Genomic DNA, 12,031 nt, shown 5'->3' with positions numbered 1-12,031 from the left:
CATTTAAGAATGAGATTCTAAATTATTTGGGGCCTAATACAAACCAACCTATAGGCCAGTTACAGGTATTCTGGACCAGTTCCATGGCTGGAGATAACTGTTTAGACACCAACAAGTCAACGTGTGATACCTAGATCAGCAACATCAGCATTGCCCATTGTCCAGGAGCTAGTTAGAAATGCACTCAGCATCCTCCCCACCCCCACTTACTGAAACAAAACCTGCATTTTAACATGGGCTCCAAATATCCCATCTGTGTGTAAAAGCTTGAGAAAACTTTCTTTCAACTGTTTCAGAGTCCTTGTCCTTTCCTAGTTTATCCAGCTTTGGACTAACTTCCAGCACCCTTCTCTGCTCCTCCCACACATCTGCTTCCCCATTATTGTTTCAGTCACTTTCGGTTCCTGTTCTTATCTCTAAAGGGAAAACACACAGGTTCCAACTAGGAAACTCACAGACTTCATTCACAAGTTTCTATTAGCCAGAGAAAATCCTGCATCTTGATGATTAGTGTTTCTGAACAATATGCTCACAGACCTGAGCCTACCCAGGTAGTTTAAGTAGCAAGTACAGGAGTAGGTGTGGGTCATTTCCTACAGCTAGTTCAAGGGTGTTCACCACTGACTCTCCTACATCCTTGTTTCAAAGTCCTGCTCTGGCCTCTCTCGGTTTGTATTGGGTTGGCCAAAAAACCTTGGGTTTTTCCACAACATATTATGGAAAAACCCAAATGAAGCTTTTGGCCAACCCAATACTTAAAAGCAGTCAGCCCATTAGATAGTAATAATAATAAGCTGCATGTAAAAAGAACAATGCTATTACATAAAGCAGTATCACAGGCTCCCACATTTCCTGTTGCAGAAAGCTATTGCTCCTGCTAAATCATAGTGATTACCCTGGAACCACCTGGGAACATGCTAATTTATGCCCAAAGCAGTATTAGTTTTTATTGTTTATTTTACATTATCTAAGTAGGCACAGTGCAAACCAGGTAGGTTGCTATAATTCTGTCTTCTCCTGGTATGAGACTGGGAAAAAGGATCTAACAGTAATGTAAAAAAGCTGCCGATAGTTTTAGTAAGTAACACTGCAAGAGTTAGGCATCATTTCTTATCTTCCAATTACTCCAGTTCCTATCATCAAGTTAGTAGAGACAGTCATGTGCCGGGTGCCGGAGAGAAATCATTCAGGTAAGCTGAGGCTACTCCTTCTGTTTCTCCATCTGCTAAGCTGTTAACACGAAGACATATTGACAAGGGCTCAAGGAAAACATGGAATATTTCACCAGTAAGATTATGCTGCCCTAGAGACAGATGTTAGAAGCTGTAATATTTAAAAATAAAGAGATAAACACATGCTTGAGAGGAAGGAATAAAATAGTTTTAGAGCTGGGAGAGTAAATTAAAAAGAAAAAGAGTAAAGATGGAAAGATGGATGAGAGGTTTGTATTGGCAAATCCTTACATAGGAAAAAACTTTTATGTCTGCCTCAGGCAATCATTTCCTATTAGGCCGGCATTCTTAGAGTGCATTCTTAGAGTAGATTTGTAAGAAGAGCTTAGGAGGGCTGATTATGACCACAGACAACAGATTTCTCTCTTGTCATTGGGTGGTTAATGTCAGGGCTTTAACTTTAAACCATACACACTAGTTTTCATAAAAGTTTAAACACGAGAAATATTACACACTATGGTAATTCACATTCAGTGAATAGAAGAACATTAAGTAATGATAACTGGATTTTATCTGGTGACCTCTGCTGTACTTCGTCAAAAGTGGTCAAAATGTTTTGCCTTTACTTATTTTTACTGTGGAAAACAGTAGACAGGATTATAATAGTGTGTTATATAAATATTTACAAAAGACATATAGTTGTCACGTGTTGAGTCAACACATTTTAAAACTAGATTCTCCCTTTTTTTGCTATTGATTTAACACTTTCATAAATAAAATGCAAAAAGGAGCAAGAGGAAAGTGAAAGGAATTTTGGCTTTGGATTCAAATAACTTTGAGTTCAGGTCCTAGATATTTACTTCGCCTCCTTGGGCTTTAGGTTCCCCATCTATAAAACAGGAATAATAATACTTACCTTCCAGTTGCTGAGAGGATTAAATACACTGGTAATAAAGGCCCTAGCACTGTGCCTGAACATTATAGGTTCTCAATAAACGGCAAGTTATGTCACTAACAACAACAACAACAAAAAACCTGACACAAACAAGCAGATTAGATATTCCAATTTAATTACTGGTTGTCCTTTTCTCCAAGTTCTGATTGCATAATAGAAGCCCTTACCACTTCCTCCCACCGGGAAGCAGGAGAACACCTCTTCAAGAAAGGAGAGGACATGAGAGAGGACAGGTTCCTGGAGAAAGGAAGAGGAAACAGAATACTTCTACCAGGAGAGGTGAACAGGGAGGAGGAAGGGAGCATGAGGTCTGACTGGATGGTCCTGACTACCCCCTCAAGAATGAAAACCCAGAGAAACAATGGCAAAAACTAAAAGCCCAGGAACTTCGGGAGTTTCCCTGTTTCCTGTTCTGTATTTTAGGAAGGGACAACCTTACAAGACAATCACACCCAACAAAGGACTACTACAAACACAGTAAAATGGCGGGCATGGTGTGAGCAGGCCAGGAAAGGTTCGGTGATGGCAGGCCTCAAACTTCCTTGGCGCTTGCACAGCAGGCTCTTGTGTCCATGTATTCCGTCATGATCCCGGTGGGATATGTGGAAGGTTGAGAGTGAGAAGCCATTGAGATGACCCCAGAGCAGATGCTACAGAGTTCACAGGGTAAGCCAGGATTCAGACAGCAGATGTGGTTGAGACACGAGGACCTGCCATGCTGTTGAGAAGTGAAAAGAGAGCAAGTGAGCAAAGAAAGGCTGTAGACTCTGACCCCTCTGAGAGGATAAAATCTGGATTTAACCAATAACAGATTTTGGCAGCAGATCAACAAGGCACTAACAGCCAGTTTAGACTCGCTATATCTCGCGTGGGAGCCAGTGAGAATTCAGGTGACAGCACAAAGAGCCACACGTGAACCTGAGGCTCTCTCCCCTCCCTGTGGTCAGGACACACGAACTTTTCTTGACATCTAAAAGCCATTTCTCCCAGGAGAAAGGGGACCGGGGAGAACAACGAAAGGCTGAGATCTACCCCAAAGATCTTCTTTTAAACCTAAAGAAATTATGACACTTTTGCTTGTCATCTTCAAATTCTACCCCATCCTACTCCACTCAAAAAGAAATTTATCTCAAAAAAAAAAGAGAAATAGGAAATTTATCTCAATTCAAATGAAATGAAAAGCCTTTTTAGCTCTTGATAAGCTAGATGCAATGTGTCCAGTTCTAGAAGTCATATTTTCTTTCTGTGAGACCTGGAGATGAAACCAAAATACCTATTATGTCTCTTTGTTCATAACTTAAAAGCATTCTAGATGCAATGTATCCAATTCTAGAAGTTACACTTTCTTTCTGTGAGACCTGGAGATGAAACCAAAATACCCATTATGTCTCTTTATTCATAACTTAAAAGCATTCTAATTACATTAGGTAATAGGAAGTAGTGCCTTAAGTACACTTTCTCTCCTTTCCAATTTTTAAATTCTACATTGGTAATTTGGGAGGGTCCTTCCTTCCTTCTTTCAATGACTATATACTGAGAACTTACAATGAAGGAATAATGTGCCAGGAGTTAAGGAAATGAAGATAAATGAGACATGGTGGTTGTTGTTCAGTTGCTAAGTCATTTCCGACTCTCTGCAGTCCCATGGACTGCAGCATGCCAGGCTTCTCTGTCCTTCACTATCTCCTGGAATTTGCTCAAACTTAACTCCACTGAGTCAGTGATACCATCCAACCATCTCATCCTCTTCTCCTTCTGCCTTCAATCTTCCCAAGCATGAGGGTCTTTCCCAAAGAGTCGGTTCTTTGTATTAGGTGGCCTAAGTATTGGAGATGCAGCATCAGTCCTTCCAATGAATATTCAGGGTTGATTTCCTTTAGGATTGACTGGCTTGATCTCCATGCAGTCCAAGGGACTCTCAAGAGCCTTCTCCAGCACCACAGTTTGAAAGCATCAATTCTATGGCACTTGGCCTTCTTTACAGTCCAATTCTCACATCGGTACATGACTACTGGAAAAACCATAGCTTTCACTATATGGACCTTTGTCAGCAAAGTGATACTTCCACTTTTTAATATGCTGCCTAGGTTTGTCATAGCTTTTCTTCCAAGGAGCAAGCATCTTTTAATTTCATGGCTGCAGTCACTGTCTGTAGTAATTTTGGAAACCAAGAAACTGGGACATGGGCCCTATACTTAATAAGGTAGAAAGGTTGTGTGATATGTGAATAGAATATATAAGTTAAAGCTAGTGGAGTATTGCTTCCCATTACTGAGTAGCTGCAAATAAAACAACAACAGAACCTTAAAATTGTAAAGATGCACTGTTTTCCCATCTATCAGATGCACACAGAAGTAGTAGGATAAAGGCTATTAAGCACAGGCCAGTTAAAAAGCATTTTTGTACAAAATCATAATTTCAGAAAAGCCAAAATCATAATTACAGAGACGTCAGTTCCCAGAAATAACAACAATGCATCAAGCAGGACAGGCAGAAGCATATAATACAAAATGTTATTTTTTAAAAAAAGTGTATTTGCTGTCATGGAAGATGTGGGAGAATAGGCCAGAAAGTCTATCATCATTATCTTTTTCAATTTGTTTCAAATACTGTTAAAAGAGGCATGCAAAAGAAGTTATATAAAAACCAATTCTATAGTTCTTTTAGTTTTCTCGGTAAATATTGCTTGATACGATTAAGACATTAAGATAAAATATAAATATTGTTAGTCCTTAACTTATTAGCTTATTAAGTTCAAATTTTTACACTACTGCTGCTGCTGCTACTGCTGCTAAGTCGCTTCAGTCATGTCCGACTCTGTGCGACCCCATAGACGGCAGCCTACCAGGCTCCGTCGTCCCTGGGATTCTCCAGGCAAGAACACTGGAGTGGGTTGCCATTTCCTTCTCTAGTATTCCTTAAAGGAAGGCAATAGCAGCCTGAGAAATATGTTAATTGTTGACATGACTTTCCAAGAACAAAACAGAATTTTATGACTTGGAACTTAAAAAAAAAAAAAATCCTATGATATTCTGAGGATTTCAGTCTGAAGAAACAGCACTGCAGAACGTTTCAGGAAGGCTCTTTGAACCACAGCCATTCACAGAATAACTTATTATCGTCTCTTCCTTACCTCTTCCACCATAGAGCTCCTTAGCATGGAGAGAGTGTAACATTTAGGAAAAGCCTCTGCTTTTATCAGTTACCTCTAACAAAGTTGGTATTTCAGTCATCCTAAATATATACATTGCACACTGAAGTGACATTGTTAGAGATTATAAATAATTCAACAAATGATATCTATCTGATTAGTATTTTGAAACAATATTTTATCTTTTCCCACCCCTCTCCCCTCTTTATTTTCATACAGTGCAGCAGCATTTGAAATCTATGGTTTCTGGCATATCTGGGGTAAGGTTATACTAGGAATTTACCAGACCTGTCAGTCTCTAACTTTCTTCCATATTTCATTGTATCATTCCAGTTATAATTAGTTGTCTGGTAAAATTAAGAACAGTCTATTTCAGTGAATGCTCATGTGAACATTTAACAACTTTTTGTTAGGATGACAGCTTAGCGACAGAAAGAATAAACCAGAAAGGGAGAGTCACTCAAGTAACCTTGGTTAACTCAATATTGCCAGCTCAATGCAAAATTCTAAGATTCTGCAATTTTCCCTTTTTGTTATTAATCATCCACATATTTCTTGTCAGGAGCATCAATTTGATGGCATTCCTGCCTTAACTAGCATGTTTTGAACTGACCTGTCTTCATTGCTATGGCTCCTTAGAAACTCTGCTGTTGACGAGCATTGATTCAGCTGAATGCTTTGACATTCAGCTTGTCAGTGAAAGCTATTTTAATCATTAAGATGCATCTCCCTTCCAAGACTGCAAACTGTTGCTGCTCATACACAACATTCTATCACTTGATTACTGTGGAGAAGAAAAAGGAGGCTGGATGGTTACTATCACTGCAGTTTAAGAGTGAAAATTTACAGAATAAGTAACTGTGTGTGAGGCACTGTGCTAAGCAATTCTCAGGCGTTGTCCACTTAATCTTCACCCTGGTGGAGTCCCATCTTCCGAGTTTGCATCCCTGTTTTCCACTTACTGTCTGAATGACAGGCACTTCTCATTTGTAAAATGGAGCAACACATTTTGCCTGTGTGTGTGTGATAAGTCACTTCAGTCATGTCCGATTCTGTGTGACTCTATGGATTTTAGCCCGCCAGGCCCCAATGTCTGTGGGATGGATTCTCCAGGCAAGAATACTGGAGTGGGTTGCCATTTCCTCCTCCATGGGATCTACCTAACCCAGGGATCAAACCCACATTTTATGTCTCCTGCATTCGCAGGCAGGTTCTTTACCACTAGCACCACCTGGGTACCTACTTTAGAGGGATTTTAGGAGGATTGAGAGAATTCACAAGTAGTCTCTAGAACACTACCTCTGACACAGTGTTCTCACAGTGTTATCAGTGACTTTTATTACCACTTTGTAGAGGAAGACATCCAGTCTCCTTCACCAGCTGCCCTATTCACCATCACTTCTAAATCTTCTAACTTGGTCTCTGTTGCCCAGACCCAGAAGAAGATAAGGGGACATGAAAAGTTATTTCTTTCAGGACTTTCTTCTGTAGGTGTTTTAACTCCAGTTCCACAGGGGGAATGCCACAACTGTGGCTGCATAACACTTCTGTTGTATTAACCTTTTAATGTTTGTCTCTATTCTTTCTTCACAGAAGTCTTTTCCCATTCAGGCAGCTAGGTGTATGTCCTAATAAACCCCTGCTGAATGGGACATAGGTGAGGGGTGGTAACTGCAGCTTTAGACAATTTGGGGGATTTCCACATAGAGGGGTCAATTCTTCCAGTCTTTAACAAGAGGCATAAAGGCAGCAAGGTGGCAGGGTCCCAGTTTCCCATGTCGAGGTTTGTGCCGAAGACCTGTGTGTCGTGTGACTAAGCAGACGGCTCAGATAGCCTGGCAGAATTTTTTGTGCCATGTTATGGAGAGGGAGGGGGCAGCAGAGAGATCCCAGGCTCCTAGCTGGGCATGGAAGAAGAACTTCTCAAAGTCCAGAGCACCACTAGGGTGGTTCCCACTGTTGTGGAAACTATGCTGTGTGGTTACCAGAACTCACTCCTTTTTCTCCCAGGCATACAACTAAACTACACTATCTAATCTCCCCTGCAGGTAGTTAGGAAAATAAGACTGACTTTTAACACTTAGATAAACCTCTATGTGTATTATCTTCCCTTATCTGCAAGTTGAATGTATATGAACAAGTGGAGGACATATGATTCTAGAAAATGGCACTGTATCAGGGGCTTTTAGCCTGGGATCCATTGATTGAACTTGGGAGAACCATGAACTTGGATTTGGAACAACAACAAAAAATTCTGGATTTTCACTAGCCTCCAACTGAAATTTAGCATTTCCTTCAATTATGAATATAGGCACTAAGGTACAGTAGTGTGTTACAATCCTTGCTACTTTATCACCAATACAAATCACAGGTTTTAATATTACATTACAGCTGTTGGAAGTATCTCCAAATAGCATTTACACTCAATTTTCTTTTAAATACATAAAGAACATAAGACCCCGATGCTGGGGAAGATAGAAGGCAAAAGGAGAAGGGGACCGCAGAGGATGAGATTGTTAGATTGCATCAGTGACTCAATGGACATGAATTTGAGCAAACTCTGGGAAGATAGTGAAGGACAGGGAAGCGTGGCATGCTGCAGTCCATGGGGTGGTAAGGAGTCAGACACGACTTAGCGACTGAACAATAAAATAAGTTTATTTTAAAATAATTTGATAACAGTATTAATAAAAATTGGTTTCCTTTGTAATCGCACAGATTTTCAAGCCTTTCAAAGGCAGTTTTCTGAGGTGTCCTTAGGCTTCACCAGATTCCCAAACAGAGCTAAGGAGCAGATAAGAGTCCTGAATGACTTCAGGGAGAAGGGCTCTTCTTTTCCTCTCCCTTCCACATCCCTACCACATTGCTGACTCATACCGGACCGTGATGTGAGAAAATGTGTTACTGTTTTCAGTTATTGATATTTGGAGATTAATTTTTAGAACTAGCCTATGCACACTAATACCCTTGCCACCAAAATGGCCCAAACATGGCAGAGAACACCCGAGACCTAAAGAGGCCTCTGACTAGAAAGGACCCAGATGCGGCTCATAAGGACCAAAGATTAGATGGAGCCAACGAATATGTCTGAGCAGATTCCAACATGGAAGGACACTGATGCTAAGTACAGGGAACACCTCTTTCATCTTAGAAATAAAGTCTGATTACAGTAATATAAAGAAACATTTCAATTATTTCTGAATTTGGACACTGAGATTTATAACTGCCACACAATAATTTTCTTACAATTATTATTTTCTCTTCCCCTGCTAAAGTGACAGTTATTTTTGTTTCTCATATCATATATTAAGCAATCTCCAATTATCTTTGCTTACTTAAAATCTTACTCAGGTAGAGTATTACAACTCAAGAGAAGCTGATAACCACAAAGATAAGATGCTATATAATGCAAACATCAGCCTGTCCTAATCACTGGTGTATACCAAGCTCCAAGTCTCATGCTAGGCATATACAAATTTTTATGAATGAGTAAATGAATCAAATGGCATTTAATTATATGCAGCGTGTCACTCATAACTGGACTTTGTTATGTGAAAGGTGCTGCCTTTTTCATATGTAAGGGTAAGGTGACGAGAAGTTAAAGCTTCTAAATTGACCCTTGAAATTGTTAAGGTGTTACAATGTTCTTTAAGGGAAATTAAATTGTCTTTTAAAACTACTTTTCAGTGACTGGTTAGTGGGTAGTATGAAGAACAGCAATTATTTTTGTTCTTTGACTTTTCATGTTGATTTTCACACATTATAGCATGAAAAATAGCATAATGAACCCCCAAGTCCAACTTCAACAATTATTACATGTTGTCATTCTTATTTTTTCTATTTCCCGCCCCCTGACCTCTTTTTAATGCTGGGAATGATTGGGGGCAGGAGGAGAAGGGGATGACAGAGGATGAGATGGCTGGATGGCATCACCGACTCAATGGACATAGGTTTGGGTAGACTCCGGGAGCTGGTGATGGACAGGAAGGCCTGGCGTGCTGCGGTTCATGGGGTCGCAAAGAGTTGGACATGACTGAGCGACCGAACTGAACTGATCTCTCTTCTTTTTTTTTCATTTTGCTGGAGTATTTTGAAGTAAATCCAAGGCCTCAAATTATTTCAACTCTAATTACTTAAATATATATCCTTAGAAAAGACCCTGATGCTGGGAAAGATTGAAGGCAGGAGGAGAAGGAGATGGCAGAGGATGAGGTCGTTGGATGGCATCACCGACTCTATGAACTTGAGTTTGAGCAAGCTCCGGGAGATGGCGATGCACAGGGAAGCCTGGCATGCTGCAGTCCATGAGGTAACAAAGAGTCGGACACGACTGAGTAACTGATCTGAATTGGTATCTCTAACAGATGAGGGCTTTTTTAAACATAATACTACAATATCATTTAGCTCACTTAACAAAATTATTAACACTTCCTTAATAGGATACAATCTGTGTTCAAGTTCTGCCTAGTTGTGTCAAAATGTCTTATATTTAGTTTGTTTAAACCAAACAATCTCCACGAGAGTTGTATATGGTTAATATATCTGTACAACTTGTTTTAATAGATAAATTCTTTCTCTCTTTTTTAAAAATGGCATTCATTTGTTGAAGAAACCAGATCATTTGTTCTGTAGAAATTTTCTCATTCTGGATTTGGCTGATTATAATTTAACATGTCCCTATGTTTTTTTTGTTTTCTTAATAAAAATGTTAGATCCAGGGTCTTTGGATTCAAGATACATTTTATACAGAAATACAATATTTTCTTTGGGCAAGAATATTTCATAGCTGTCACTGTGCACTTCTTATTGCATTAGGAGGCACATAATATTTGTCTCCCTTATAGTGATGCTCGATCTCTGGGTTGAGAAGATTCTCTGGGGGAGGGCATGGCAACCCACTCCAGTATTCTTGCCTGGAGAATCCACATGGACAGAGGAACCTGGCGGACTACAGTCCATGGGGTCGCAAAGAGTCAAACACCACTGAGCAACTAAGCACAGCACAGCACATAGTGATGCTACACTTGACCAGTGACTTCAAGTGTTGCTAGCTTGATCCATCATTGCAAACTGTCCCAACTTTCACGCAATGGCATCAGTCATTGATGACAACTGCCTGATCAAGAGTTTCAAAATGGCAATTTATAATTCTATCATTCTTTCTGCCTTTATTAGCTGTCATTCTTCTTTCTGCCTTTATTAGCTGTCATTCTATAAAGAAGAAATTTCTTTCATAAACTATGTGGATATTCTGAAATACAATTCATATCGAAAAGGCAGGATAAATGTTTCTTTTACTGAATTTACTTTCTACTTTCAGCATGGAATCCTATTAACTTCCAATAATGAGCAATGCATTTCCCGCAACCCACTCTACACTCCTCCCCAAGGTCAACAGGGTGTTTTCACAGTGAAATCCATTACGGCTAGAAGGGGATGGGATCTGGAGACCCAAGTATGGTGCAGGAATTTAGGGGCGATAGGAACTGGGTCAAGGAAGTGGGAACACTTACCTTAAGCAGGCTCTAGGAGGTGGAGTCTGAGTCTTCTGAACTGTCCTCGGCATCGGGGCTTTCCGTGGATTCGCTGGGTTCCTTGCTGTCACTCCCGCTACCGTCAGTGGCCGGGTTCTCCCCCTCTTGACAGGCCACTTCGGAGCCAGGAAGCGTGCTGCCCTGGGTCTCTTGGTTCTCCCTGGAGCCCAGCACCACATACTTGCCCTTCTTCAGCTGCAACTGCCTCCTCAGCTCATTTGCCATCTGCGACAGATCCCGCTTCATAGCATAAGCATCTTCTCCATCTGCATAGTATCTAGGTTCCACCTCACTAATCTCAAAGTTAAGAGTGTTAGAATAGAGGTGCAAGGCTGCCCGGTTACTCTTCCTGACGTGCAGGGACACGTACTTGGCGCTAAAGTTCTCAATCATGGCCCGGGAGGCCTGGTCCATCAGCTTCTGGGCCAGGCCGAGGCGCCGGTGGGAACGCTTCACAGCCAGTGAGGTTATGTGTCCGTGGGGGACATCATCTGGGTCCTCCTCCATTTTGGCCAGGACGTAGCCCACAATCTTCCCGTCCTCGTCCTCGGCGATGTAGGAGAGCTGGGGCCAGGAGAGGCCATGGTAGAAATAGTATTTCATCTGGTAGTTCTCGGGGAGGCAAAGGAGGTTGCAGTGTTGCATGTTTATCAGGTCGTCTGGCCGAGCATTGCGGATGTTCATGATGGCGGCAAGCAGCAAGCCGGATCTGACGGAGGAGACTGTGAGAAAGGCTACCACAGCCAAGCCCTGTTTGCCTCGGTGGAGTTTGAGTCCACGGGGCGGAAGCTGCCGGGCTGAATAGTGCGGCGACTGGGTGGCAGGAAGGCGGGATGACCAGCAGACGGAAGGGGCGGTGCTAAGGTGTAGCTTCCGGAAGTGCGCACCTTGTCCCAGCCAATGAGGTTTCTCACTTCATTGTGAGTGTGCGCACGCATGGCTTAGGGGGTGGAGCAGTGGAGTTTCTTATGGCCGCAATGATTTTAATACAATGTTTGATGTTTGATCTGTTGCTGACGTTATTCTCTTATTTGTTTCAGCTGTAACTTTTAAATTTGGATATGTCTGTATAAAGTTCACAAACTGGAGTTGGACACGACTGAGCGACTGAACTGAACTGAACCAGAATTTAGAGCAAGAACTAGAATGTTGCAGGCACCCCAGAACATTTTGACACCCACCCCTTTCCAGTTCTCCCTGTCCCATGTCTGAAGTGTAA

At 41.3% G+C, this 12,031-nt stretch overlaps 1 protein-coding gene across 1 annotated transcript; it reads right to left on the bottom strand.

Annotated features, from left to right (window-relative positions):
• Positions 1 to 2,225: 2,225 nt before the first annotated feature.
• On the bottom strand, positions 2,226 to 11,647 carry NAA11 (N-alpha-acetyltransferase 11, NatA catalytic subunit). The gene is made up of 2 exons (XM_081584094.1): positions 10,792 to 11,647; positions 2,226 to 2,845 (listed from the first exon to the last, which is right to left on the bottom strand). The coding sequence occupies exon 1, from the start codon at positions 11,494 to 11,496 to the stop codon at positions 10,804 to 10,806; it is 693 nt and encodes a 230-aa protein (XP_081440220.1). The 5' UTR covers positions 11,497 to 11,647; the 3' UTR covers positions 2,226 to 2,845; positions 10,792 to 10,803.
• Between the last annotated feature and the right edge of the window lie 384 nt (positions 11,648 to 12,031).

The sequence above is a fragment of the Giraffa tippelskirchi genome, chromosome 1, assembly GCF_054371585.1.
Source record: "Giraffa tippelskirchi isolate mGirTip1 chromosome 1, T2T-mGirTip1v1.2.pri, whole genome shotgun sequence".
Classification (NCBI taxonomy): domain Eukaryota; kingdom Metazoa; phylum Chordata; class Mammalia; order Artiodactyla; family Giraffidae; genus Giraffa; species Giraffa tippelskirchi.
Note: the sequence above shows the minus strand (reverse complement) of the source record. Positions and strands in the feature narration are given on the sequence as shown.

Excerpts from the sequence above, each read along its gene's own strand:
- NAA11 (XM_081584094.1), bottom strand. The coding sequence starts at position 11,496 with ATGAACATCCGCAATGCTCGGCCAGACGACCTGATAAACATGCAACAC.